Here is a 27,904-nt window from a genome sequence, read left to right as displayed (position 1 = left end):
AGTTTCTGGAGCCGCAGCTTCGTTCTCCCGATCTCCATGGACAGATTTGTGTGTTCTGTTGTATAAATCTATAAATCGTTAAAATATCAAAGCATATTTTGATTTATTTGGGCTTGTGTCTTAAGCCTTCCTTTGAGGATTGCGTAAATTGACGAATTCGCCAACAATTTGATCCTATCAGTTATAATCAATTTAGAAGGAAATAAACAATAGCATACTTTTTATATATCCATCATCTGATATTAAAAATTAATCAAAATAAATATATGAGATTAGCAATAACTTTCTTCTTTCAAGATTTTTTTCTGTTTCGGTTGATCTTACTACGTCTGTCAATTTTAGGACTATACAAGTAAGAAAATCAAAAATGTCGGAAAGTTTCTTTTTTAATATAATAAACCTGTTGTGGTTGTAAGAAGAATAAAGCATGTGAAACTGTGCTTTTTTCTGGAGTATTTGAAATCTCATAGATTTGCAACCATTTTTTTAGCATGACAAGTACATGTAAATGATTTATAGCAGTGCATGATATAATAAGTTGCTAACCTTTTTTTCTATTAAGAACAATGTAATTTTATTATCAAGACTAGCATTTTTTATAGTATTAGTATCAGTGAATTGACAGAAGGGCAACATAATGTGCAACACTCGGAAAATTGTCAAAGAGGGAACACAGAGTGCATCAATGACATTTGTATAACTGCAAAGTTTACAAAAATATTGATACGATGAAAATTTCAACTTCATCAAATATCTTTCAGCGATTGAACAAGATTGTTGCACACAATTCAATGGTGTTTCCAATATTTAATGCAATTCAACCTAGCAATACAAGGGTTTAATAATAATAATAATAATAATAAAACACGTACTTTTATAATTCTGACGCACATGGGGCTCTTTGATCAGTGATATTTAATTGAATTCTTTTTTAGTTAGTTGTGAATATTTTTTACCAATAAAAATATTAAATTACTTGTGTTTTGCTTTAATCTTTTTCTATCATCTTCCGAAGTCTTTCAAGTATATTTGCAGAATTTTAGAATTGCCAAAGATCGATGCTATACTCTGGGGAATTTTATGTCGGATATATTTGCATTTCAGTACCCTTTAAACTAAATAAGAAACGGGTAAAATTTAAACTATGAATATTCATAACTTATGTTAAGACAATGGATCAGAATATGATTTTCTTCCATTTATTCCCTTTTTGGCACTTGGTCGTAGCAAATTAAAATTACTATCTTCATTTTCATAAGTACAGTCGCCTGTGTGGCTGCAGTGGTTAGAGAGTTGATCCTCACGTCGCGGGTTCGAATCACTGTGGGACGTGGAGACCGGTCCTTCGTATAAACCGAGGTACCGTATCGCAGAAGGTGCTCGCACGAAAAAGAACCATCACTGCTCAATGGCCCTAGGTGCCGAGTATAGGTCAAAATTTGCAGTTTTCCAATCAAGTGATATGGCGCCTCCATATGAGTGAAAAATTCTCGAGAGAGACGTTTAACAACAAAGAAACAAACATAAGGAAGGAACATAAACAAGAAACAATGTTCTCACCTTTCACCAATGACTGTAAAGAGAAGAAATTTCCAACAATGAAAAAAAAAAATCATAAAGTTTGAAATGTTCCCTTCAGGTTTCCCCCTATCGCATGATTTATCAAACTTGTAAGAAGAAATGAGTGTCGAAAAGGAAACACAAATATTTGAAAATTTCCTTTCAAGATTTCCCTTATCGCATGATTTATCAAACTTGTTTGTAGAAATGAGTGTCGAAAAGGAAACACAAATGTTTGAAAATATCCCTTCAAATTTCCCCCCATCGTATATGATTTATCAAACTTGTTTGCAGAAATGAGTGTCGAAAAGGAAACACAAATAATTAAAAAAATTACCGTTAAGTTTCCCCCTATCGTGTGCTTTATCAAACTTGTTTGTACAAAATTATGTGCATTTTCATTTGACTGAATTCTGCAGCGATCATCATGCCATGAAACAAATGAATCTTCCTAGCATCTACGTCATTGTTCTGTTTCTATTTTTACTTGCCATACCTTTTAAGGTATTGCTGGCGATAAAACTCCTTAATTCGTTTGGGTTTTTTTTTTCTCTATTGCATTGTTGAAAACGATGGTATATTAGCAGAAGCCGAGACTATCAGACCTCCAGACACGTGAAAATTATGTTTCTTCTTCGAATTGACAGTATAGACTGTATCGATTCCCTGCAATTCTAAGTTTAAACAAGACATTGCATTGAGAAGATCTAAAGAGAAACTTTCTGATTAACAAATAGCAACATCCAAAAAAAGAAAGATTTGCACCTTAATACCCTTTGTTTATATTGATTACATGTTGTTATCAAATAGCAAATCAACGGATGGGCAAAAAGTGTTTCCCAAATGTTTAAATATATTTATAGACTTAGAACAAACAAAACTACTAGAATTGATACTCAGATCACCTGAATAATATGCCTTTCAAAAGTAAGAAAAACATCGAAGAACATTACATTAAGTATTTTTTTTATTCTAATGCTAATTGTTTCGGCCTTGAAAAGGCTGTAGTCCAATATCTAGTGCAGATTTTATGGTTATCAGAATGTCAATATATTATCCCTGCCTGCTGAGGTTTAAAAATATTAATATGCATTTATCTGTGAACAACGTTTCATGTTTTTCTATCATCCATTGCCATATCCAACAAGACCCACCTTTCGCATTAGCGCCTGCATTCCGATTGAATACTTTTTACCTTTGTAAAAGGAATCCTTTAATATGATTCTTTTTGAAAAGATTTATGTGCTGTATTATATTAAATAGTTCTCAGACCTGTATTTCGTTTGTATTCCTCGTAAAATCACTTTTGTTTTGGACTTGAGTGATTCTATTTCGGTCAACAGAATGATTGCAATCAGTGTAGAGATGAGAGAGATCGTTGACACTAATTCTTCTGTGGATCCTCGTCTCCAATCAGATTTTGTCTGCTCTCTGTGCCAATAGGCAACAGCAAAAAAAAAATTGTTTGTATACAGTGCTGAAGGCAGATTGTTTTGTAAATGTACAACATTTTTTCAATGATATACTTTGTTTTAAGTACTGTACAATTAATTCTTTTCATAACAATTTAAAGCTTTTTTTTTTAAATCAATCTCCTGATTTAAGTTTGTAGTATCACACTACTCACAGTGTCGACCTTGATGTGTCTTTTGCATATAATTTTAATGTTATACATGTAATTGGGCATAATATCCGTTATATATGTAATATCTTATTCAATAGATGATTAGATATTTATGCTTACTGTAAAAGTCTGGTTAACCAGTGAGTGGCTATCATTGTTTTATATATACACAATGTTCTTAGCATTGATATATGAGAAAAGTAACTTTTTTATAATCATATAGGGTTGAGATCTTACCTTAGAGGGGCAAGGAAGTAGTAATTTTAATAAGAAATTTCCTATTATTTGATACTGTGTGGTCCTTGTTGCGAGATAATTATATACAAAAGGAAACAAGTATCCCTTTGACCTTTCTGGTGTCCCTAATTTCAATTGGATCTATTATATCTCTTGTATTTCGTAATAACTATTTCTAAAGGAGGCATGCTACTAACAAAGAAGTTGATGATACAATCTCGTTTGAAGTCAACAAATCACAAATACAATAGCCTTGTTTGAAAAGTCAGTATGTTGTTAGGTCGATTGCTGACTGACGTCTTTCATATAAATTGTTGGCTTTATTTTCATACTGAATTAACCACAGATTTCTCCGTTTACCCGATCACAGCAAAGATCACGGCGGGTGTGACTGGTCGACATGAGATGCTTACTCTTCCATGGTACCTGATCCCAGATCTGGTGTTTTAGAGGTCCGCGTTTGCTCTGCTTACAATCTGTATTGTTTCCATGGACTTTTGAGTATGAACACTTCGTTATCTTCATATTTCATTCTCTACCTATGAGATGATTATATAAGTAGTTCAACCCCCTGGTTTATTGTCTCGATGAGTGTAACCAAAGTATGGTTAATTAATTGAAGGTAGCATCGTAAATAGATAATTACGGAATGTGTTATTTTGCAGATATATGTTTGTAGGTGAACATAACGAACAACGATCTATCTCAAAAATCTTTAAAACAATACAAATTTGTGTACAGGACAAAAACTATGACCCCTTGAAATTCTAGGGGTGGGATCAGGTGCTTAAGAGGAGTGAGCATTCCCTGTTAATCGGACACATCCTATGCAATGGTCAGTCAAACGGATTAATCTGTAGTCAAAATTTAGTATAAAAACAATAACCACAATGATAGGTTGTATTTGCAAAGAAGACCATTACGACGTCTATAAAATTTTCGAAATGCTGCCATTAAAAATATTGTTGAAATCCTTGTAACATCAACTTATTTGTCAGCAACCCCTCGGTTTAAAAATGGATCGTACTAAGAACATGTCCTCGCATGTGAAATGAGATGGGAGACATAAACAACTTATGCAATGACAGTGGAAATATTACTACATAAATAAGGAAAGTTGACTGAAGTCATCTCGTTTGTCATACTGTTTTCTTGTTAGTTGGTCATTATCGTCTATATTCAGTAAAACATACAAACATAAAACAGATGGGACAGACTCTGTGGTGTTTTATAGTTTCGAGTTCACTAGGATATATCAAGTTGACATATGAATGATAGTATATGAATATGAAACATAATATGTCGAAATGCTTATAAGGTGCATCAAAATTGGTACCGTATAAAATTTACATTAGGACCCCTGGATCGAGTCCTCTGCTGGTGGACTGTTAGTTCCTGAGGGTCTCTACAGCCCAGTAGCTAAGTACTTCGATACTAGCTTGAAAATACAGATACATATATATTTAATTGCTGTAGTAAAATTTAGAAATTTATTTCAAAATTAAAGATCATCTCCCTCATGCATAGTTCTGATCCTTCCACGTATTTGGCTCCAGTTTTTGGCGCCCCCTTTTTCAGCTCTTCAAAGTTTTTCTTTAAATATATCAGATTTCCAACGTTTCAGCATGAGCATACTGAAGAGACATAATTTGTCGAAATGCGCATCTGGTGCTCAAAATTGGTACCGTATAAGATTTACATCAAAAAGCCTAGTTTTTTTTTTTTTTTTTTCACGGAGAATGATTGTATAGAGAAAAGGAATAGAAAACAAAATCCTGATTCTGAGAACTCATAATTTACGCAGTAGCCAAATAATTCTCTCTTTTTTTTGAGGGGGGGGGGAATGATTTTATGTCATGTAGATATGCAATAAGGTTTTGGAATATTTTTCATCCTCAGGGCGTTTTACTTCAAAAACCTTGTTCCCAGAGCTCCTCTCACATTTTACACAATATCTAAATCATCTTTTGAAATATGACTTATCGAGTCCGTAGAGGTTTCAGGATTTTCATTTGCATCCAAGAGGCCTGTTTGGGCCGAAAACGAAGTTTTGGTATTAAAACCTGGTTCTGAAATCTCCTCTTATTTTTTTATGCAGTAGCCAATCATCTTTTTGAATATGATTATTAGTGTCCTGTAGATATGAAATAAAGTTTTGGATTTTTTATTTTCATTTTGGACCAATGAGACCAATCGGGGGCAGAAAATTTTACACAGAAACCTTCTTTCCAAGACTCCTTTTTGTGTTTGCAGTGCTCACAATTTTTATTGTTTAATTGGACTTTTGAGCATGATTACTTTGTTATCTTCACATTTCATTCATTAAGTTCCTTTATGTCAGACTGGTAATAAATTTAATTTATGAAATACTTACCAAAAGAGGTCCATTGGTAAAATGCTCACATGAGCACTTTATGCTTAATTTGATACTTGTATATTTATGTTAATTATAGAATAACTTGTGCAATTTTTTCACTTGTAATCCAGGTACTATACAAAGGAGAATACATTTAGAGTTTATCCAGCTGTAAACACTATTACTGTTTCATGGTGGCATCTATATTTAAAACAGTGATTTCATTGTAAACTTCTATCTTTTATTATATCTGCGCTTTCTAAAAAAAAGGTCAGGTATTGTAAACCAAGTTTTATTCGCGAGCGAGAAATATCCGCTAGTTTCGCGACCTTCTTTTACTCGCGAATATTTCTCCTCGCAAACCAATTTTTCAGTTATGTACTTATGTAGAATGTTGCCTCCGGTTGCGAAAATTTGAAGTCGCGGATGGATTCCAAACTGAAGAATCGCGAATAGAGGATGTCGCGAATAATAATTCGTTTACAGTATTTTGTTGTAATCCCGGTCTAATTTATGGTGTGCTGTACATGTAGATGTGCAATAAGGTTTGTGGGTTTTTATTTTCATCCTGTGAGCAAATTGGGGTTCGAAAAACATCTTTTTCTAAGGGAAAAAACAAAAAAGGTTTCCAGGACTTAATATTTTGGGTATTGGCAAATTTATGATTGACAGTGTCCTGTATATATGCAACGAGGTTAAGAAATTTACCTTTTCATCTAGTAGGTCAATTGGGGGTCTACGAACGACGTTTTTCTACAGTCTTTATTCCAACATCCTTCTTACAAAAATCGTGTTTTGGAATAAGATTGATAGTGTCTGTGACATACAGTAAGGTTTCGGAATTTTTTTCAGGAGGGTACGAAGGAGAGTACATTCAGAGGCATATGCTTACGTGTGGGTATTACTGTCTTATGAAGCATCTAGTTTCTGATATAACCAAACATTATTTTGGTAATTTTTTTAAGATAAGCATCTTTTTGGGGGAATAGTGATATAATTTTAATATTCACATTTGCCATGAAGATACAGAAGAATGTGTTTACCAAGCACAGATCTATATGTAAATGCTATTCATTCAAGATTTCAATATTTAAAGGATGATATCCCGGTTTTATCATGTGCTATAAGTTTTTAGGGGTTTTTTTTATTCACCTATTGAAGATGATTTACGCTGTTCGGCAATTTTCTGCTATCCTCAAAGTCCTACAGCAGTTTAAGGTTCAAAATTTTGCCTGTCATATCTAATTACAACAAACTGTCCAGACCAATATCATTTACTGAAAACAGACGATAAGAGTGCTGCCCCTTAATCACAATAGCACACCCGGGGAGACTTTTGATGTGTGACTTTAAGCTGAATTTATCGGTTTTCTCCATAAATATTTGATTATTTTGACAATTCTAGAGATGCTATTCGGTCTTCGTTTACGATGAATTATGCACATGCTATTACATTAAGGTAAATCATAACTCTGCAGTTGTCATTTGTAATTTACCACCAGAATATGGTTTCAGAAATATTAAAATGCACGTGCATAATGCATGTGGATAACCTTTCCGTGTTATCTTTATGCATTAGAAGAGCAAGAGTGCATCTTTTTCAAATTTAGGGAGTAAGCCATAGACTTATATATAATAAATATGTACTTTTCAGAGCTTAAGTCACGTATCACTTTTTTTCATTTGTTTCCTTGCTTTAGCTTATTGTAATGTAGTAAAGCATACATCACCCGAACCAGTTCTAATGGCGCTGTCGATAATTCATTTACTAGTTCTCGCTAACAGCAGATTTTCAAAAAGACATTTGATTATATGCCGTTGTCAATTTTAAATAATTTAAGAGATGGGCAAAATTACTGATCGGATTATCGTTGTACGTCGTAATTAGCCTCTGAGATCAATTTTTGTTGTTTCCGATGGAGACAATAAGATGCACTAAACGGCGCTGCATGAGATATAAACTATTGTAAGCTATTGATTTCCTTAAAGTGAAAAGTGGTTTAATTCTGTGAAACGTTATTTCCATTAAAGCATTGTTTTTTTCCAAAAGCTGTCAAAGCAGCAAGTCTAAAAAGACAATACGCCTGGAATAATTATAAACGATCGAATTTTCCAGGGAAATAGAAGGCTGGCATCAATATTGGATTCGTGGTTTCCTCGCTGATCTATTGTCTACATCGTTTATCTTACAAATACGTCATTATTTGCCAAACGACAATCATTTCTGTTTCATATCATTTCAAGGAGTCGTGGATATTGTTCATCTCTTGTTTCGCGACAAGTTTCTAAGAAATTTCAAGATATAAATTAGCATTTCCTTGAATCCACATGATTTGTATGATTGACATAAAGGTCAAAATATTTTAGGTGTTGTGGCTCTTCATGAGGACACTTAGTTGATTTAACAACTACATCCGCAGAGCAAGGAAGTGCAAAATTGTTTTCGCAGGATTGTTTTCCTCATAGCGAAGCATTGCTTTCCGTAAAAAGCTACTGATTGCACTATAGAAATTTTGCACGTTGAAATCTTGAATTTCTTTCGAATATGAGAGAGAGAGAGAGAGAGAGAGAGAGAGAGAGAGAGAGAGAGAATTATGTATGGGAGAAATCCGACATATATTTTATGTTAATTTGAAGTATGATGCTTTTTTTTTTTTTTTTTTTTTTTTTTTTTTTACAAAACTTACTTTCCTATCAGTGCAACTATACTACCTATGAGCAAAACAAAACAAAACAAAAATGTTCCTGATCCTTACTTTGAGAAAGATCAATTCTTGATGATTTCGCGGCAACCCTTCTCCATGTTTAATTTCCGTGACGGATTCATGGATCAAGAATTCCTCTCACTTTAAATCGTCCACTATCAATAATGCACCGCAGATTGCGATACCTCCTTCCTTATACTTCTTTTTTATTTTTCTTATCATTAAGAAAATCTGTGAGGCACAAAATGAGTTTCATGTGCGAAAATTTGTTGTTTCTGTATAATTAATTTGTGTAAGCAGATCGATACTCACACAGCAGATACATGCTAGAGTTCTACTCGACGTAAATCTAACAAAACCAATGATCTTCTTACCGGTCTGAGAGTTCCACTGTATGGCGAATGACGCCAACAAGATGAAAATGAGATTTATCGGCAATGGCACCAGGATCTGCTAGTTTTCTATATCAAATAATTTTCTGTTGATAACAATTCATGGGGCATTCAAGCCAAATTTATCAATAATTATTGTTATTACCCAGAAAGTAATTTTCGTTTAAGCGCAGTAAGATGGAAGGACAATTTACGGAGAATTGTTTGTGCTCTCTCCTACACTTGTCGCTGTCCACACTTGGCTGTCCTTTACTTACGATAAAATATGTAATCTTTTATTGAACACACAACTGATCTCAGTCAAAACATACTTATTATAAAATGATGTAAATTATGTCTTGTAATAACAGGTCAGAATTGCTCCGAAAGTTTTTTTAATTATTATTATTGTTACTTTTTTTAAATATAAATTTGCGTACATCATCAGAAAAAGGCAATGTAATCTAGTTTGAATGACTGATGATGATTATCGATTGATCAGATACTGCTGCCTCTAGCGAGTCTGAGGATCACCTTCTCCGTTAGTTCTAGCCTAAAACTGTGTACATAGCAAATGACGGAATCAGCTGACATATCGAGAGGATCCTTTTGTCAAAACTTTTTTTATGAAAAATGAGGACATTTACATACTTGCATTTCCTCGAAATATTAGACGGTTTGGGTTCTCCTAATTTTTGTTTTGCATATATGATTGTAATACTTTGAAAGATGGCGTCGGCACCTAACATTTTGGCAAAAGTTGATAGGATTTTAAAAAATGAGTGAAGCGAGGGATTTTTATAGATTAGCTGTGGTTAACTTTAAGATTATTTCAAGTTATAGTTAACATGTCTTTTTTAAAGAGTAATTATTGAAACCTCCACCGAATCACCGGTACCACTTATGCTGGAAGTCATACACAGTATGCGTCATCCATTTCAATTTAATTTCTCCAAAATACTTAGGGAACAAGATTTTTATTCATAACAAAGACATCATAATGCTCAGGAGGAAAATAATGTCTGCTCCGCCTAATAAAATCATGACTTTCTTCCCTCTTCTTTTACATAATTTGTATGCATTTTACATAATCTGTATGAGACATTGTTAAGCAACGCTATATATTATTAAACTTCCCTTTCATTGTTCTTTGTCAGTCTACATGTATGTCATGTTGTACGTAGCTTTGTTCGCTGTTAACTACCTATTCATACTTCATCCTGTTCTTATTACAAGTATTTCTAGGTATAGATATTTTTTGTTGCTTACAGCGTTACAGTGATGAGTTATATAAACCAATATGTGTGAAGTTTCATAAGTGCTTTGCCTGAAGTTTTAGGGAAAAGGCTTTTTACAAACAGGTGTAAAATCTTATTAAATATTCCCGCTGTGGCAAAATGAATATGTCTGGAAACAAAGACATCTGTTTCAGTTCAAATTTCCAGGATTTGTTTGTACAAATTTCCAAACTCCTTACCAAGTTCTTTTTAACACGCAAATATGAATTATACAACGTAATTTCTCTTATCTAAATTGAACGGAGATCAGATTTTTGCTGAACAACATTTTCCCTCGAATTTATTCATAATCACAATTCCTGCGTGGTATCGCCACGATCACTTAAAACCATTATGCTCAATTTCATCAATTTTCTATTTAAATTCCAGCAAAACGGCAAACCCTGATTTTCTTGAACATTGGCGTGCAAGTAGTAAATAATGGAGAAGTGCGCAACCGATGAAGTGCAGACACATGCATCCGCTGCAGAATGAGTTTTCCTAAAATTAATGATCTTGAGCATTTATTGACTAATTGTCAACGCTAGATGAAAGTTTAATGCTTTTAAAAGTATCAATTTGTTAGCATTGGGGGGACAATTCTCATCAGGGTCTTGTCCTAACAATAGGCAGGTATTGATCTTTCTAAGCATGCACAGAACTCCCATCTGAAGCCGTAGTCTGACAATCATTAAATGTATAGGGTCCAGAACCGTGCTTATCTAAGAAAATCATAGAGCTTCCAAGTTACCATGTATCGTTTCAATAAGAATCGATACGAAATTTACATATTAAGGTACTTTATTTTCCAATACGATCTATGTCCCCCATACAATTTTGTGCATAAAACAATTTGACAACTCTTGATGTATTATTGAATATAAGATCTGGTTATGTACAATGATTTTTATATAATCGACAAAAAAGGTCAGGCTTGTCGAGATAAATCTAACACATTGACGTTTTAATTAAGAGACAGTGAATGCTTCTGTCTGATTATGATGAATCTACCACAAGTAGCAGATGCTATTCATTGAATAACAGTAGATCCAAGAGATAACATTATTTCAACAATAGGTATCTATACTTTCACAATGTTCAATGAAGTTTCAGTATTTAATACACAGCACACGATTACTCCATTTGCACAAAAAGTTCAGGTTCCATGTGGAATTTAAATCACAATAAATTGACAAAGTTTTCGATGAAACCTCATAACAAAGATGTATTTCATCACAAATTCTACCTTCTCTCAAACATAAACTCATTGTAGTGTTGCCACCTGGCCTCTTCCGTGTCCATCCCTGCCTTGACTTCCCCTGCGTTGTTAGTACCAGAGCCACAGGATCCCACCAGTCGGAATCCCTCTTCAGCCAACATGTCAAAGGCTTGCTCCAAAAAATTATGCTTCAAAAAGAAGCGGACAGTGTATCTATCCGATTCACCTCGGTCAGGATCTCGACTTTCGTTTAAAGTATCCTTAAATACTTCGCGGCATATGGAAACCTTTCCACAAATAATGATCCTATTCATTTTACGGAATTTTACGTCTGCTAATCCATCTCGACCAAAAGCAAACGTTCCCCTGTATCCCACCGTTATAAAACCGGGAGTTTTCCCTTCCATACTGACGGGCGAGAGGGAATTGCTTTTAGAGATGGGTGGAACCTTATTGTGTTGCAGTTGTCCCAGTTTTGGTGGGGAGACGATGGCCGAGTTAACCATCTTCACTAAATTGGGGAGCTGATAGTATTCTGCCTCTTGTTTAAGTCTTTCTTTTTCATGGAAATTTTCCGGCAGAACAATTTTCTGGTTTCTGAGATAATCAAGAACATATCTAAATAGAACCCCGTCCCTGTCTATGAAGTATTTACCTTTTGCATCCTTCACTACCTTGACCTTGGAACTTCCATTGAATATCTGCCCCAGAAGAGAGTCACCCTCTCTTTTGACGGTGGCCAACGATGTGGTATAAAACACTCCACCAACATTTAGTTCCAGAATATCCGGGAAGGACTCTGTCGAATCAGACATGATGTATATAAGTAAAGACGGACACTACTTCTTCATTGAATCAATGGAAATCAATTCTGCTTAGAGCTCAACCGGTTTGGTCACAATCTCTGTGTAAGAATATACACGAAAGGCCAATAGAATGATTTAAAACTTATACATTGATTTTACCAACACAAGTTATCGTTAAAAAATCATTCAATAATTTTTCATCCCTTGCTTCACTGTTCACCTTAGAAACTTCAAACAGGGAAATATATATTTTATTCACAGGATACAAAGTCCATTTATTGCTTCCTTGATTTTGTTTTTAAAATCTGAACTTTAAAAAAATCGTTTTCCTGGATGTCACATAGATGCTGCTGCAACGAGCAGAAAACATTCACATTTCAAATGTATTTTATCCACAGCTCGACGCAATTATAGATATGTTAATATAGATTCTCGCGTATCCAAGACTACAGTTTTGACTAGGATGCCGTCCAATCAAATTAAAGTATTGATAGAGTAGGTCCCTGCTTAAGTATCGATGTAAAATGTCAATCACTCACAAAATATAATGCATATTCACCGAAGATTCACTCCTTTTCACTCCTTTCACGGATTATTTTACTTCTAGTAATCAATAAACAAAGATTGTTCATCGATTTCAGCAAAAGCGAAAATCACAGAATCTTGTAACAAAGGACTCTGACTAACTTAATGTTTACATTTCCCACTAGATGTATATTGCATGAAATACTGAGCAAACAGAAACAAAATATTTAAAAGCCTCCAAGCAAAAATCTGTATAATCCACTAGTTAAGTGCGCTCACAGTATCTTCCGTGTCTCACAGGAGAACAATCTTCCTGCGTTAAGATTACTGAAATAGTTCTTGTTTCCGGCCTTGGTATGAATAAACACGGACATATTAACAATAAAGTGTGGTGAATATTAACGCTTTCTCTCAGTACACTATATGTTCTAAGAGCATATCATTTATCTTTCTCCACTGATTGATCACGTGATCTTGGCGTCAAGCTACACTTCACCAATTTAACTCGTGGCGTATATAAAGCACATTCTACTTTGATACATCAAATCACCTAAATTTATTTTTTCCCAATGGAAAAAAAAAGATAATAAATTCCAGTTATGCTAAGCAACACTAATTCAATCCAGCAGATTTCCTTCTTTTAACTGAGAAAACGAATACAATGAAGATAAGGAGATTTTGGAAAATCTGCTTTATGCTGAATTGATTTAAGCCTGAATATTTAATTTAAATAATTCCATGCAATTTTATGAAACTATCTTCCTTAATGACTACGAATATTGTAGTCTTTCATTGAATGATGGCAAGAAGCATGTGGTCTTTAGAAATTTAAAAATTGGTAATAACAAGAATCCCTCTGTCTCTCGTCAATCAGGTTATAAATCTATCCACAGAAATCATTTAGTCCTAATAACGACGATTCAAACAAGCCATTGCTTTCAACAAATTATCATATTATTTGGAGAAGATGAGAGCTTGGGCTGACATGGAAACTTGTTTGTTTTGTTGTTTCGTTGAGTAAATATTTTACAGAAATGATGTTGTAAGTGATAACTAATACAAAGTTTCAGGCTTAATTTTTATGTGAAACATATTCTTCTCCGTTTACTGCTGTAAGATGAAGCGTTCTATTATATTTTTCTGTTCTGTACATGTACAAAGGAGAATAAGATAATCTTTCATTCAACCGCTGAAGACTTAAATTCAATTCAAAATTACCTCTTCCTTTTTATATGGAGAGGAAAAAATCATGATTGATCGACACTGAATGACGGAACTAAAAGAAATCTTTTTGGCATATTTCAGTTGTAATTTGAAGAATGCTGACGATAGCAATACTAGGAAATATGCTATCGAATGTTAGCCCAACGGCGCAATATTAAATTTGAAAATTATTTTTAAATTTTTCAAAATTTCAGTTTTAGAAATCATACCATATTTGTTTTCTTGGCAGCAGCAGCCATTTTGGGCGTTTTTTTTTTTTTTTTTTTTTTTTGTTTGTTTGTTTTTTTTTGTTTTTTTGTTGTTGTTTTTTTTTTTTTTTGTTTTTTTTTGTTTTTTTTTTTTTGTTTTTTTTTTTTTTTTACCCAAGTGACATGTGTAGACACTAACACATTCATCTTATGCAGTTTTTTTAAAACTTTTTGAGGAGGGAAAAAACTCAAATTAATTTTGTTGGCAACAGTGTCAAAGTTTGTTCAACCGTTTCATTTTTTAAAAGAAATCAGTTTGACCTGATACAAGGAAAATTTTTTTTTTTATTTCAAAAAACTGGGTTGTGCACTTACTTAGAATTTTTTCACATATTCCTGTTTCCGTGACAACGATGGCCATTTGAAAATTTTAGTAATGCATGCATGTACAACTAGACTTGTTCGTTATTAATACTGTGCAGATTCATTAATACTATCCAAGCCATCTGCGAAAACTCATTCACAAAATTATAGGTGTAGCAATGAAAATAATTTCTTCAACTTTGTTCCGAGTGACATCATAATCATTTATTGCTTTTGTGAAGGGAAGAACAAGATGTGGTTACTTAAGAGCTCATCGTTTGGTTAACATTAACGTGGTTATTAACTGTATTAACTATAAACCGATGCGTGTGACAGAGTAACAAGGCAAAGTTTAAGAAAGATATAAAAGGCTTCTAGTTTTGAGATCTTTCAGGTGGTATACCGCATAAATTGTAAGACACGACTAAGATTCATTATTAAACGTTAATGAAATTGGTAGCCGTAAGGTAGAACATTACACAACTATTCAAATATTAGTAACAACATCATACATCTGTTCTTTGATATTGGATATTGCTTCATTTGCAAAAATCTCTTGAGCAAGGGTAATTTCATTCTGTGGTGTGTGGTTGGCAGGAGATTTAAGTTTTAGTAGAACAATCTTCATTTCCAGTAAAATCGATATTTGGAATTAATTTTAGATATATTTTATCATAGTTTCGTTACTCTTATTGTCAAATTATGTCTTTGTTGGATTTCCTGTTAACACATGAACTCATACAAAACGGATTTCTCTAGAGCTTTCGTTTAAGTCTGGTCATTTTCTTGTGAAGTACTACATAAAAACTTTTCTGTTTCGTTTACAAGCTTGACTTAATGGCCTGGATGAATCAGGAGAAGATTTAACATTTAAGCTGTAAGGTTTCAGTATCGTTAATACTTGAGTATAAAGACCGACGCAGGGGAAAGACAGTACCAAGCCAGAAACTCGCCTCGTCAAGATCTTATCTTTATAGTATGTTGTAAATAGTGTACACACTAGATATACAGACGTTAATTAGACAATACATATGTATATAATATTCATGATAATTGGATATGTTAATGAATTGAGAAAAAATATTTCACAAAGAATTGTTCAAAACAATATCCACCTCTGAAAATATTCTACATCATAAAAAAATAATACCTCATTATGGATCATATTTGTTTCAAGATGAAATATTTATGTGAAAAATAAATTTAAAATCCATAATCAATATCTTTGCAAAGCAGACGGTGAAACTTGTCACAACTGGGATCGATTTGCTACACAGTGATAGAATAAATTGTATTAGTGTAATCAGTGCTTGTTTTACTTCTTTCTATTTATAAGCAGCAGGTATATATTATTCTTTTACACAGGTGTTAGACCTGGTGGAGATGTACACAACAAGAATGTCCTATGAATTCGCATTCGACAACGATTGAAGTTTTCGTTAATTCCTGAGGAGAGAACATACATTACTTTTTATTTAAGATTTCGAACGTTAAAACCAGGGTTAAAAATGATCTTCAACTAACGAATGCCTGAAAGCAAGACATTAAAACGTTAAATATTACATCCCATATACTGCTAAAATATACTGGTAATAATCATTTTAGTCAACAATTTCAACAAATGTCACAAAGGAAGGTGGCAGGATGTCATTCACATGTACCTTAGTTTTATTGTCAAAATTAAGTCCAATATATCAATAAATAGCTAAGTATATTTTTAAGCAACGAGCATGCTTCATATTAAATTTCTGTCTCTTTTGGGTCAAAAGATACTAGTATAGAGCAAAATTAGCTTATCATAAAGGAAGTCAAAGGTAAGGGTCTTATAACAAACCAGTAAAAATGGTAAATATCAAATCTTTATCATTGTCATTAAAAGAGGGTACCTTGGAGGAAAAAGCTTCCAAAAAAAAAAAAAACATTCAATTTGAAAGAAAAAAACCCATCTTTCTGAAGTAGAAGAAAAAAGTAGCAGAAAACCTGTACTTAATAAACTTGTGCAGTCATTACATAGGAAAGGTTCAACAACAGTGACATATGAAAGGCGAAGAAAATTACGTGAAAGTAATACAGAAAAAGCAAATGTAAGAAAGAGTTATCGATCTCAAAAAACAACATACAATACAAATCTATGTACAGGGCATAAAGCATAAACCCTAAATAACAGAGGTAGGGCCAGGTGCCTAGGAGGAATAAGCATCCCCTGTCAACCGGTCACACCCGTCTAAAGTATTGATCAGGTACATGGAATATTTCGTAGTCAAATTTAGTATAAATTCAAAGGCTTAACAATTGGTTTGAAATATGTCTGTTAATTAATATACGACCAAATGATTGGTTATATTTGCTAACAACGGCATTATTATAACGACCCTAAAATCTACAAAACGCTGTTATAAATCAAGGTTCTTGAAATCCCTGAAACATCAACTTATCAGTGACTAGCCTGCCTCTGTTTAAAAATTGATCATACACAGCACATGCTCTTGAATATCGAGCAAGTGTCTTCTTTTTTCTCGTGTAGAAGTCTCTAAATAAACTCTGCTTTATAGGAATATATTTACATTTGCAAATGTTTTTCCTTATATAACACTACTGAAAGCAACGCGTATCTATATCCGTATAAACACGGGTTCCTCGCGTCATAAACGTTCGACGTTATTTCTCAGTTTCGTCATAAAGGGTTGACACGCAATAAATGAATCAAATACCTGCCATTGAGTTTGAAAAATAAAAGATTTCACGCGTTAAAGATTATAATCAAGCAAATATAAAATATGAATAAATCACAAATGTAAATATAAGTAATAATGTATCATTTTTAAACATCTATCGGGATATAAATACGGGTTGGTACGAGATCAAATTTACCATATAGCCCTTCGGGCTTTATGGAATTTGATCTCGTGACCAACCCGTATTTATATTCCGATAGATGTTTAAAAATGATACATTATTTCTTAAATAAAGACAGGTCGGCTAATAAAGGAGCAATATTAGTGCCCATCGTAATTCCAACAGTTTGATGGAAAACCTGGCCCCAAGACCATAAACTGAGAACAGACTTTAAGTCAAAATTTTTATTTTCAATATCTTGAGTTTTACTTAATGCATTTGCTTAAAAATTTGCAATTTTGTATAACATTTAAATTCAAGCATATAATAAAAATTTTGTTTGATTATCAAAATTATTTCAAAAGTTATATTGGTTTAAATTTTGAGTTAAGTCTGTTCTCAATTTATGGTCTTGGAGCCTGGTCTCCAGAGACTACATGTACATCCTTTTAATATCAATTTTCAAGTATTGTGTGTAAAGTTATTAGTTATTAAACGATTAGAAGTCTATGATAACTTTGTTTCAACGTATTCTTTTCTACATTGACCTTTTAAACTATTACAGGTCGGCATCAATTCCTGCTTTAGAAATAACCCCCCCCCCTACCCGAATACAGCTTGTAAAACCTCATATTCTGACCAAAACATGATTGTTTTCATTCATTTTTGTGCCAACACATTTTATTCTCTATTTGCACATTTTTTGTGGAAACTTTTTAATGCTTAGTATTTTCGGGGGGGGGGGGGGGGGGTCCATGCTATAAGCTAACATCGTGTATATTCTCCAAATGAATTGTAGTTTGGGAAAACGGAGCAAGGTCTTATAAGTAGCAATGCTCTCAATATCTATCACAATCTACCCTGGATATGTAATTAAGCAACTGGGCATACATATAGATTCTGTTATATTATTATATAACAATGATTTAGGATAAGTTTTAGACAGTTGTTGAATTCTTGAGTATTTTTCCCTGTTTTGCGCTCTGACAAGCCACAGTAATTGAAGCTCATTTTTCATCCCCCTGACAGATGTATGAGTATCCCTCGATGAGCATTGCGTCCATTTGTCAAAGTCAGGGTCCTGTATATTTTGTTATTATTAAACATACAGCAATCGATTTCCCTGTATAATAATAGCAAGTAACCAAATGCAAACAGCCTAAGAAAATTTTATTTATAGTCTTGTTCTATACCAAGACAAGGGCATTCATCGCTTGGATGTTAGATATGCCAAATGTGTGCGATAAGCGCTACAGCAAATCTTGACGATGCCATTAATGTGTTTAGGTAGATCTAGATCGGCATTAACTTTAGTCATTTTCTGAAACTGATATTTTTTACTAAGCTATTATCTGCTAATCAATAGGCCCACATAGAGGTTTGAGTTCGTTTCCTCTCGTCTACTGTGTGTCATAAATCCACGAGTCCGTTACAAATACATCCAATTCTCTAGCTTATAGAACAAATGATAAAATATCTTTGCGTTTTTTCCATAAAATTCCGGTCATCGATATATGGATTTTGTACAATTATCGATATCTTTGAATTCCTTGTTAGTCTTAAAAATAAGTAATTAAAAGGCTTTCCAATATTGTGATAAATTCGTGAGATCAATATTGTAATATCATGTTTAGGTTTACATCCAATAAAACTGCAGTAATTTCTTGCTGTGACTTTCAATTCAACATTTCGATGTTACGTCGGCTTTTCATCAATTAAATTAGTTATTTTCATTCATATTTCAACTCGATATATCCCCTTGAACCCAAAATAAAAGACACCATACAGTCTGCCACATCTTGGATATTTTACTGACTATAGACGTCAATAGCCAACTAACAGCTATGCTTTATGACAAACGGGATGAATTCAACATTCAATCACCTGCATATGGTGTTGATTCGATATTCAAAAGCACGTTCTAAGTACGATCAATTTTTAATCAGAGCAAGCTACTCACAAATAATTTGATGTTACAGGGTTTTTACCTATCTCGTTTAAAGTCGGCATTTGGCAAATTCTGTGGTCGTTATAATGACCTCCTTTGCAAATGCCAACTATTGTTGGGTCGCTTTTGACGGACATGTTTCCCACCAATCGGTAGGCTTTTTATACCATTTTGACGACGAATTACTAAGTTTACCTGATCTATACAGAGGGATGATTACTCCTCCCGGGCATCTGATCCATCTTATGTTTCCAGGGCCTGTGTTTTGTCCTGTTCACGATTTCGTATTCCTCACTGTATTTATGAGATTGATCACTGTTCGTTGTCTTCACCTTTTACATTTGATTTAGATTTAAAAATCAAACTTTACAATTATCACTAATTATGTACCTTATAACCCTCATCAATCTTTACCTCTTTTTTCTGTCTCAGACATTTTACAAAATATGTAGGTAAATTTCCGTGATCAATGCTTTGTGGTTTTGATTAAAACATGCACTTTTGAAATATTTTCCAAATTTCAAAAACGTACTTTCATAAAACCCATATTTAATCTCTACTGCCTTTTTGTTTAAAACATGTTAATAAAGCAAGCAATAATTGTGTTTCACTAGAATATTATTTTTAGATTTACAGACAATCAAATAATTTAGAGTAGCTGTCAAATGAATTAGAAAAAAGATCACTTAAAAAGAATGGATTTCCCCCTTTTTATAGAATGGATTTTTTATTTTCCTTCAGGAGTTTGACTCAAACACAGAAAGTATCATTTATCTATGTAATCTTTAGGTAGTGAAATTCATAAAAGACATAACATAAAAATTTAGTCAAACATTTATAATGTATATTCCCATTTTTAAAAATTTCTTTTTCAGACCAATGTTCCCTATCACATTCTTATCTATATTTAGTCTGCAAAATTTTGATTTAATTTTACCATTAATTAGCTTTTTGCTCAAATCTTTTGTAAGAATTACAATTTGGAAGACCGTTTTCCTCTGTGATTTGTATTGTTATTTCTAACAATATGTTGTCTCGCACAATTGTTGTCAAAAATCACTTCAATGTCTTTATTCAGTTATTCCTCTGGTCAGATTTAATAAGATTTCAATATCAAAGTCCCTCTCTGAAGGACAAAGTTCAACTAACACCCCGAAAATTCCAGTTCATTTCTTTTATTCTTTGTATAATGAGATTAGATCAATTAGTTCAGAAAGGTGAGAAAATACAGACAAAAATGACATTGAATATTAAATAACATTGAGTTATGTGTAATATCGACACATACAGTTGAATTTACTAATACCATATGTAGTAAATATTCTTATCTGATATTCTACCCTATATATATCATACTCTCACAATTTAAACATGATTAGCTTTTCTATATTCCTAAACATTTCGAACACTAAACAGATCGATAAATAATATTTTTTCATTATTTCCATAAATTTTCGTTTATTGAACACTGTAAAACAAAGTAGTACGCGTATTTTTTTTTTAGTATAAATTAAAGTTCGGGTAAATTGCTATAATCCCGATTCGTCCGTCCGTCTTATTATCACACAATCTTCTTCCTCAGGCTCCTCTTACATTTAAAGCAATAGCAATTCATCCTTTGGAAAATAATATTTTTATTCAGGAGGCCGAAAGGGGTTCAAAAAAGACGTTTTTGTACCAAAAAACTGGTTCCAAGAACTCCTCTTACATTTCACACATTAACCATCTTATCTTTTGGAGTATGATTGACGGTGTCCTTTAGATGTGCAATAAGGTTTCGGAATTTTATTTTCATCCTGGGGGCTAGTGCGGGTAAAGAAATGTTTCTACAAAAACCTGTTCCCAGAACTTCTACATTTTGCGCAGTTGCCAAATTATCTTTTGTAAACTAATTGATGAAGTCCTTTAGATGTGCAAAAAGGTCAGGATATCTCATTTTCATCCGGAATGCCAATTGAGGGCTAATTTTTTTTTTTATGAAAAACCTTCTTTCCTAAACTTTTTAAACAGAATTTATGTTTTATGACATTGAGCACACGGCGGATGAGTCCGGTCGACAGGGAATGCTTACTTCTACATGGCACCTGATCCCACCTCCGGTGTTTTAGAGGTCCGTGTTTGCTCTGCTCCCGATTTTTATTGCTTCAATGGACTTTTGAGCTTGATTCCAGTTCAAAACCCCATAAAACAGAAACATCTAGAATGTATTTTTTTACATTTAAATTTTTACTATGACAAATATTGTTCATGCCACTCACACATTAAAGCACTAAAAGTCAATCAAAATACACATGTACCGTATTTGAAATTTTACACATTTGCAGATCTAATGGTTTATTAGTGTCTCATAAGTTTACTTCACTTGAGTAAATGTCAATATTCCTTAATATTTGCATTACTAGACGTTCAGATATTGATACACCTTTTAATAAATCTGAAAGTGTGTAGAATGTGACATCACGTGAATTTTATTGGCTATTAGGCCTTTTAGTATTTGAACCATGATGAATGTTAACTGTTGTTTGTAAATTTAAGATATAGCAGCCTTCGTTTTGGGGGTTTATGGGGTTATATATACAATTGAGCACTTGATACGTGTAATTCATCAGAACCGTTCTGTTGTGCGATTTACCAATTGCTTTTTTAAAAAGTGAGACCTCGGTTTCGTCATTACTTTAAGCATATCCCCCCTGCAAATGAACATTCGATCTTTCTGTTCATCCCTTAAATATAAATGCTTGTGGAACTTTGAAGGTTAGTTGTTTTATAGGAAAATCACATGACATCAATGCCACTTCAATTAGTCAACAGTGCTGGAGAAAAAATATCAAGTGTGAAGAAATAGGATAAATTATTCTCTTTTGCATGCAACAAGACAAATTTAATTGCCTCCTAATTCAGGAAAGAAAATGAAGCAGTCGTTTTGCTTTAAGCGTTGAATGCAATGCACGCAACATAAATTAAAAACACGCTGGGCTCACAGCTGGATTAAAAGAAAGTTTAACAGAGATTGCTTGATGATTTGCGTTACTATGAATATCGGCTATATAGGGAAATTATCAACCTACGTGCCGTATTTAGAGAGATATTAAGCTTAAGTGACATGCTAGTTAAACTTCCGCTTGAACTCTACTTTTCTTTGCAGAGTTAAAGTTAGATATTACAGCAACATTTTCCGATAGGATGCGAGAATGTAAGCTACATTTCCTTAGGCAATTCAGCATCATATATATCTGGCTCTAACCCCGCGATCTAATGGCTTCCCAGGGAAATGTCACTAAGACTCTAGCTAATCATTTATTTTAATCCATCATAATCGATATTACTTGTGATCCAAGGAATATGCACTGGTCGGTGATTACGTAAATGTGTGCAATTATGTGGCTGTATACATTGCGGGATCCAATGGAAACGACGGGGGAAGGTTTAATTTCTCCATTAAAGTAGACGTCCCGGATATAAATTAGGCGCGCCGTGACAAGCACAGTACTATCATTACTGATTAAGGCCATTGGTTTTATTTTAATAAAACAAAAGAATATGGATTAAAAGAGTAAACGGGAAATGATGATCGGTACCCAGGTGTAGGATTATAGGGAGCAGTTTCTTGTTGTTACATTATCTTCAGTTCATATCTAGGACTGCCAGTACCTTCATTTATAACTAATATGTTCGTAACAATACGGGTACATAAAAATGAAATATTAAAATTGTCAGAGTGTGTTTCTGTGGAAAAGAATTGAAACCATTTATTTTACATGGTGGCTGCATATCCTTATAAATAAAAAAGGTTCAATAAATATTATCTCCCAATGAATATTTATGGACCTTAAATCTTATTGACAAGAGCACAGACCAACTCTGCTGATTCCCGCAGATTCAATATAATTTAAGTGGAAATAATTTGTCTTAGTTTACCAACAATAAGTCAATTGATACAAGACATACTTGGCCCTTAAAAACAAGGTAATACAACCATATAACTAGGTTATTGCAACAATTCTTAGCGCCGCATTTATTTTGTTGCTGCAAATAAATATTTGAATGTTTATTTAAGAGATGAATTAAATTTTGAGAATTCATGCGTTAGCGCTTCATGATAAATATGCAGGCGTGAAGCGTTGTAGTTCATGTATCTCATGAATTCTCAAAAATTAAATTTGTACCTTATATTTACATTATTTTCTGATGAACTGCCACATATTTTCGTTTTCAACCGTCATTTTTGAAAAAAAAAAGTTTGCACCATTTTTTGACTGCAGTCACATTCTTACTCATCCCACGGTAGTTCATGAGAACATGAACTTTTTCTAAATTTCAAAGAATCTTAAGGGAAAATATTTGAAAATGTAAATATATTTGAAATTAAGTGTAAAAGTTTGTAAATCTCACAAAAGATATCGGATTCTAGGGAATTAAAATTCAAATCTCTAACCATAAATATCGGGATCACAGATGAACTTATTTGGATTTTAAAAGCAACAATTAGACAATTAATTTAGTGTGTAGATAATGGCATAACAATTAGTATTAAAAACGTCAGTCAGCATTTGACTTAATGATAGTTTGTATGTGCTAACTAGGTCATTGTAACGACCCTAGAACTTGCGAAAAGATGAGTTTAAACGAGACTGTTGATATTCTTGTTTCATCAACTTGTTTGTCAATAGCTTGCATTGTTTTAAAAATTGTTCGTACGTAAAGCATGCTCTTGCGTATCGAATCAACTGAGAGACATTAACCCCATATGCAGGTGATAAGGGTGTATTGCTACATAAATAAGGCAAGTTGACGATTGAAAAATTGAAGTCATCACGTTTATCGTAAAGCTTTGTTGTTAGATTACCATTAACGTCTTTTTCTAATAAAATATCCAAATATGAAACAGATGGGCCAAACTCTGTGGTATCCTCTATTCCAAGCTCACTGGGATATATCGAGTCGACATACGAATGGAACTAACTATTATTAATTCATATAACTGATATATCTAAATGTCGGGTTGAAGACAGCAAGTGTTTTCTTCTTCTCATGTGTAAGATTTTGAATAAATTCTGCTTCATATGAATACAAAAATAGGTCTGCTAATAACGGGTCGCAATTGGAACCCTTGGGAATTCCGAAAGACATATTCTCCAAAAACTACATAGATATTGTCAATCAGACATTCAGGCATCTTTTTAATGTCAATTACCGAGCACTAGTACTTGTGCGTACAATCAGAATGTTTTTAACATAATAATGTTCCAAATGACCAATGACAAGGCAAGTATATTTAACAGTTCCATTTTTATTGAAAAAGCAGCTGTCTTTCATGTCAAAAGCCTGGAATTTAATTTATCGTGGGGAATTATTGTATAAAGTCTTGAAAAGTCGTACGTTTTGATGTTATTGATTTTCGTAAAATTTTGTGATTTCAGATTTTCTAAACGTTCCTTGGAATTTTTAAGTATCTACATCTGATTTACTTCATCCACTTCTCAAATATATTGTTGTACAGTATTCGTGAAGATTCTCCTTCATTGCTGTTAATACTTTAGCAAGATAATTTTTTGTGTGTCCGTCTGTCCATTCAGTTATTCTGACAGCAGATATTCTTTGGGAAACAATTTATCTATAAAGTTAATTTTACCTACAAGAATTTTTGGACAAACATGCGTAAAATACGTATCCATTATACATGTACATTGTCTCCATGAACCCTAAGTAAAATAAAATAACCCAGCTTAATTTTTATTGCATCAAAGAACTTTACACACACACACACACGCACGATACTGACGTTGGCATATTTGGAATCATTGCTTTTATTTTGTTATTATATTATGTAAATGTCTTATTAATTTTGTTAACAGGAATCTTTGTTGAATTTCTGGTCATAAATTGATGCTTTGAAAATGGATTTTTTTAAATCTAATATTAAATATTTCATTATATTTTCAAATATCAAAAACATTATTTATTGATATTGCAAATCATTTTCTTTATATAAAAAAATCCTTTAAAATACTAAAACAGCGCCTAATGGATACCTGATTGGTCATTTAAGCTATTCGTTTAATATTTTTGTGATTCGTGTAAAGCGATATATTTCCTTCTATTGCGCGCTTTTCGTGTCTGATGACAATTAACGGTTCCATCAGAGAGTGCTAAGTTCCAGATAAAAAAATGCTTTTAATTGACATCTTGTCTGTGAACAGTCGTGTCATTCTCAGGTGCTTGACGTCACTGGGTTGTATCTCGGGGGAAATTGGACAAAAAATAATTAACGGGACATAACTAAAGACGAGTAGCCTCGACATGGTTATTTAAGGCAAACGTTTGCATCGGACGGGAGGACAAAGGCAGATTGCTGGTACTGGCAAATCGCAAATGACGCCGTATTTAGGCCTATCTCTGATCTAGCTCTCAAACCAATGCCAATATTTCGTGCTGTGTTTATTAATCACCCCTCGATAAAATGATTTTTCGATTCCCAGTGGACAATTCCTGTGGAAACTTACACTTAAGCATATTTTTGTACGGATTCCATATGTATTTTTTTATGTATGTTAATTTGGGGCGATGTTAGCCATAATAATAACGTGATTTTAATTGCATGACGAACTGGTATATGAAAAAGGGTTAAGATAATGAACTGTGATTGATCTCTCAAAAACTTCAAACAATACAGATCTGTGAACAGGGCATAAATACGGACCCCTGGAAATTCAAGAGGTGGGATCAGGTGGCTAGGAAGAGTAAGCATCCCCTGTTGACCGGTCACACCCGCCATGATCCCTACATGAAAGGTCTAATAAGTCAGTCAAAATACAATCCAGTGATAGATTATATGAGCAGGCTCTACTTATGAACAATTTCTAAAACGAGGTAAATTATTGACAAACAAGTCGATAAAAGTCATCATTTCGTAAGTTCTTTGGTCATACAATGACATTTTCAGCAAATACATTCTTTCATTAAGTCAAATGACTGACTTTTTTCATACTAATTGTTAGGCCATTACTTACACACTGATTTGTCGACGGAATTTCCGTTATTTTCCGATCATGTCAAGGAGCACACGGCGGGTGTGACCGGTCGGCAGGGGATGCTCACTCCTCCATGGCACCTGATCCCACCTCTGATGTCTTAGAGGTCTGTGTTTGCTCTGCTCCTTTTTTGTAATGTTTAATGGACTTTTGAGCACGAATACTGTTCGTTATCTCCACATATTTCATTATATTTGTTTATAACGTCATTATAACGATCATAGATTTTACAAAATGCTGACTTTAAACGAGGTTGTTGAAATCCCTGTATATATCATATCTCTCTCTCTCTCTCTCTCTCTCTCTCTCTCTCTCTCTCACACACACACACACACGTTTTAGTAAATTGCGCAAAATGGATTCGTTGGAGCTTTTACGATATTCGATCAGAAAATTTTATTGATGTAGATTTTATGGAAGATGAATTATTTATATCCAAAATGCATCTATTACTCGGTTCTGGTACCTTTAAATTTTGTCTCATCGAAGTGGAAATTATTTACTTTTGCAGCAATGAATCCTGATCTTTTAATAGTTTCCATAACATCACAAAAAATAGAAATGCGTAACTATGATTTTAATTTATTTAATTCTATTTTTGTAACTTACGTAACATGGGTTCGTCGGAACTTTTACGATACGCGATCAGAAATATCGATCACTTTCATTTAATGACCGAGTTATCCTTAAAAAATGAATTATTCATTTTGAACATTCCATATAAGATACCAATTCTAACATGGTTCATGGTACCTTTCTAGGTAATTAGAGAAAGAAAACAACTAGCGGACTGTTATCAGAGCTTAAGAAAGCTATCAATCGTGGGTTAGATTGCTGTATTTGAAGAGTTTCTTGCGAAGGAAATTGGTACTCAAACAATAATCCATATCTTGAAGCAGAAATCACGCTTGCTACTCTTTTCAAAACATCGTGAAAAGGAAATATATTCTTATAGGAGCCATAATTGGAGCTAAGCTTATCGTGTTTGCAAACTGAACAAGTTATTTTGATTAGACAGTAGGAGAGGATATCAACATCTCTCTCTCTCTCTCTCTCTCTCTCTCTCTCTCTCTCTCTCTCTCTTACGAATTTCATGAGACTGTGGCTTTGTTACCAATCAGAAAAAAGTCTTGATTTTTCACTAGTTATTATAGTACGTAGGAGGCAATTTCAGTTGGGGGAGGGGGCACAACCAAACACTTTCAGTTTGGGGCACTACCAAGCAAAAATCTATTGACAAGCAAAAGAAAAAAAGGACTGTCAGACGAACGTATTGAAAGGACACAAGCATAAAGTATCTTTGTTTTCTACAGTTACAAAGTACACAATACATCCCTTACTCAGCCCTCGTCGGTTCAAACGGCCATGACGTATTGCTCATAGTCTGAGGAAACCAAATCTTTATGAAAGAAAACGTGTTCGGATGACTGCTAACTCAAGAAAAGAACATTTAAAATTGAAGGATATACTGAGAAGTAATATTCTTTTTCTTGTGATTTAGTTTATAAAAATAAAGAAATTGTTTGATTTTTTATACGAAAGAAGCGCTGCTCAAATCTAACTAGATGCTCTCATTAGAAAGTAATACCCGCACGTAAATATACGCCTCCAAATGTACTCTTCTTTATACATGGG

At 33.4% G+C, this 27,904-nt stretch overlaps 1 protein-coding gene across 1 annotated transcript; it reads right to left on the bottom strand.

The window, feature by feature from the left end:
- Nucleotides 1-10,913: 10,913 nt before the first annotated feature.
- On the bottom strand, nt 10,914-13,073 carry LOC133173842 (BTB/POZ domain-containing protein KCTD12-like). Its single transcript, XM_061308916.1, has one exon. It carries the CDS (start codon nt 12,162-12,164, stop codon nt 11,373-11,375), a length of 792 nt encoding a protein of 263 aa, XP_061164900.1. The 5' UTR covers nt 12,165-13,073; the 3' UTR covers nt 10,914-11,372.
- Between the last annotated feature and the right edge of the window lie 14,831 nt (nt 13,074-27,904).

The sequence above is a fragment of the Saccostrea echinata genome, unplaced genomic scaffold, assembly GCF_033153115.1.
Source record: "Saccostrea echinata isolate AGI-Se365-2 ecotype Australia unplaced genomic scaffold, CSIRO_AGI_Sech_v1 ptg000056l, whole genome shotgun sequence".
NCBI classification, from domain to species: domain Eukaryota; kingdom Metazoa; phylum Mollusca; class Bivalvia; order Ostreida; family Ostreidae; genus Saccostrea; species Saccostrea echinata.
The sequence above is the reverse complement of the archived record's forward strand: the minus strand, read 5'-3'. Positions and strand labels throughout refer to the sequence as shown.

Coding starts and splice junctions, on each gene's coding strand:
- LOC133173842 (XM_061308916.1), bottom strand. CDS start 12,164: ATGTCTGATTCGACAGAGTCCTTCCCGGATATTCTGGAACTAAATGTT.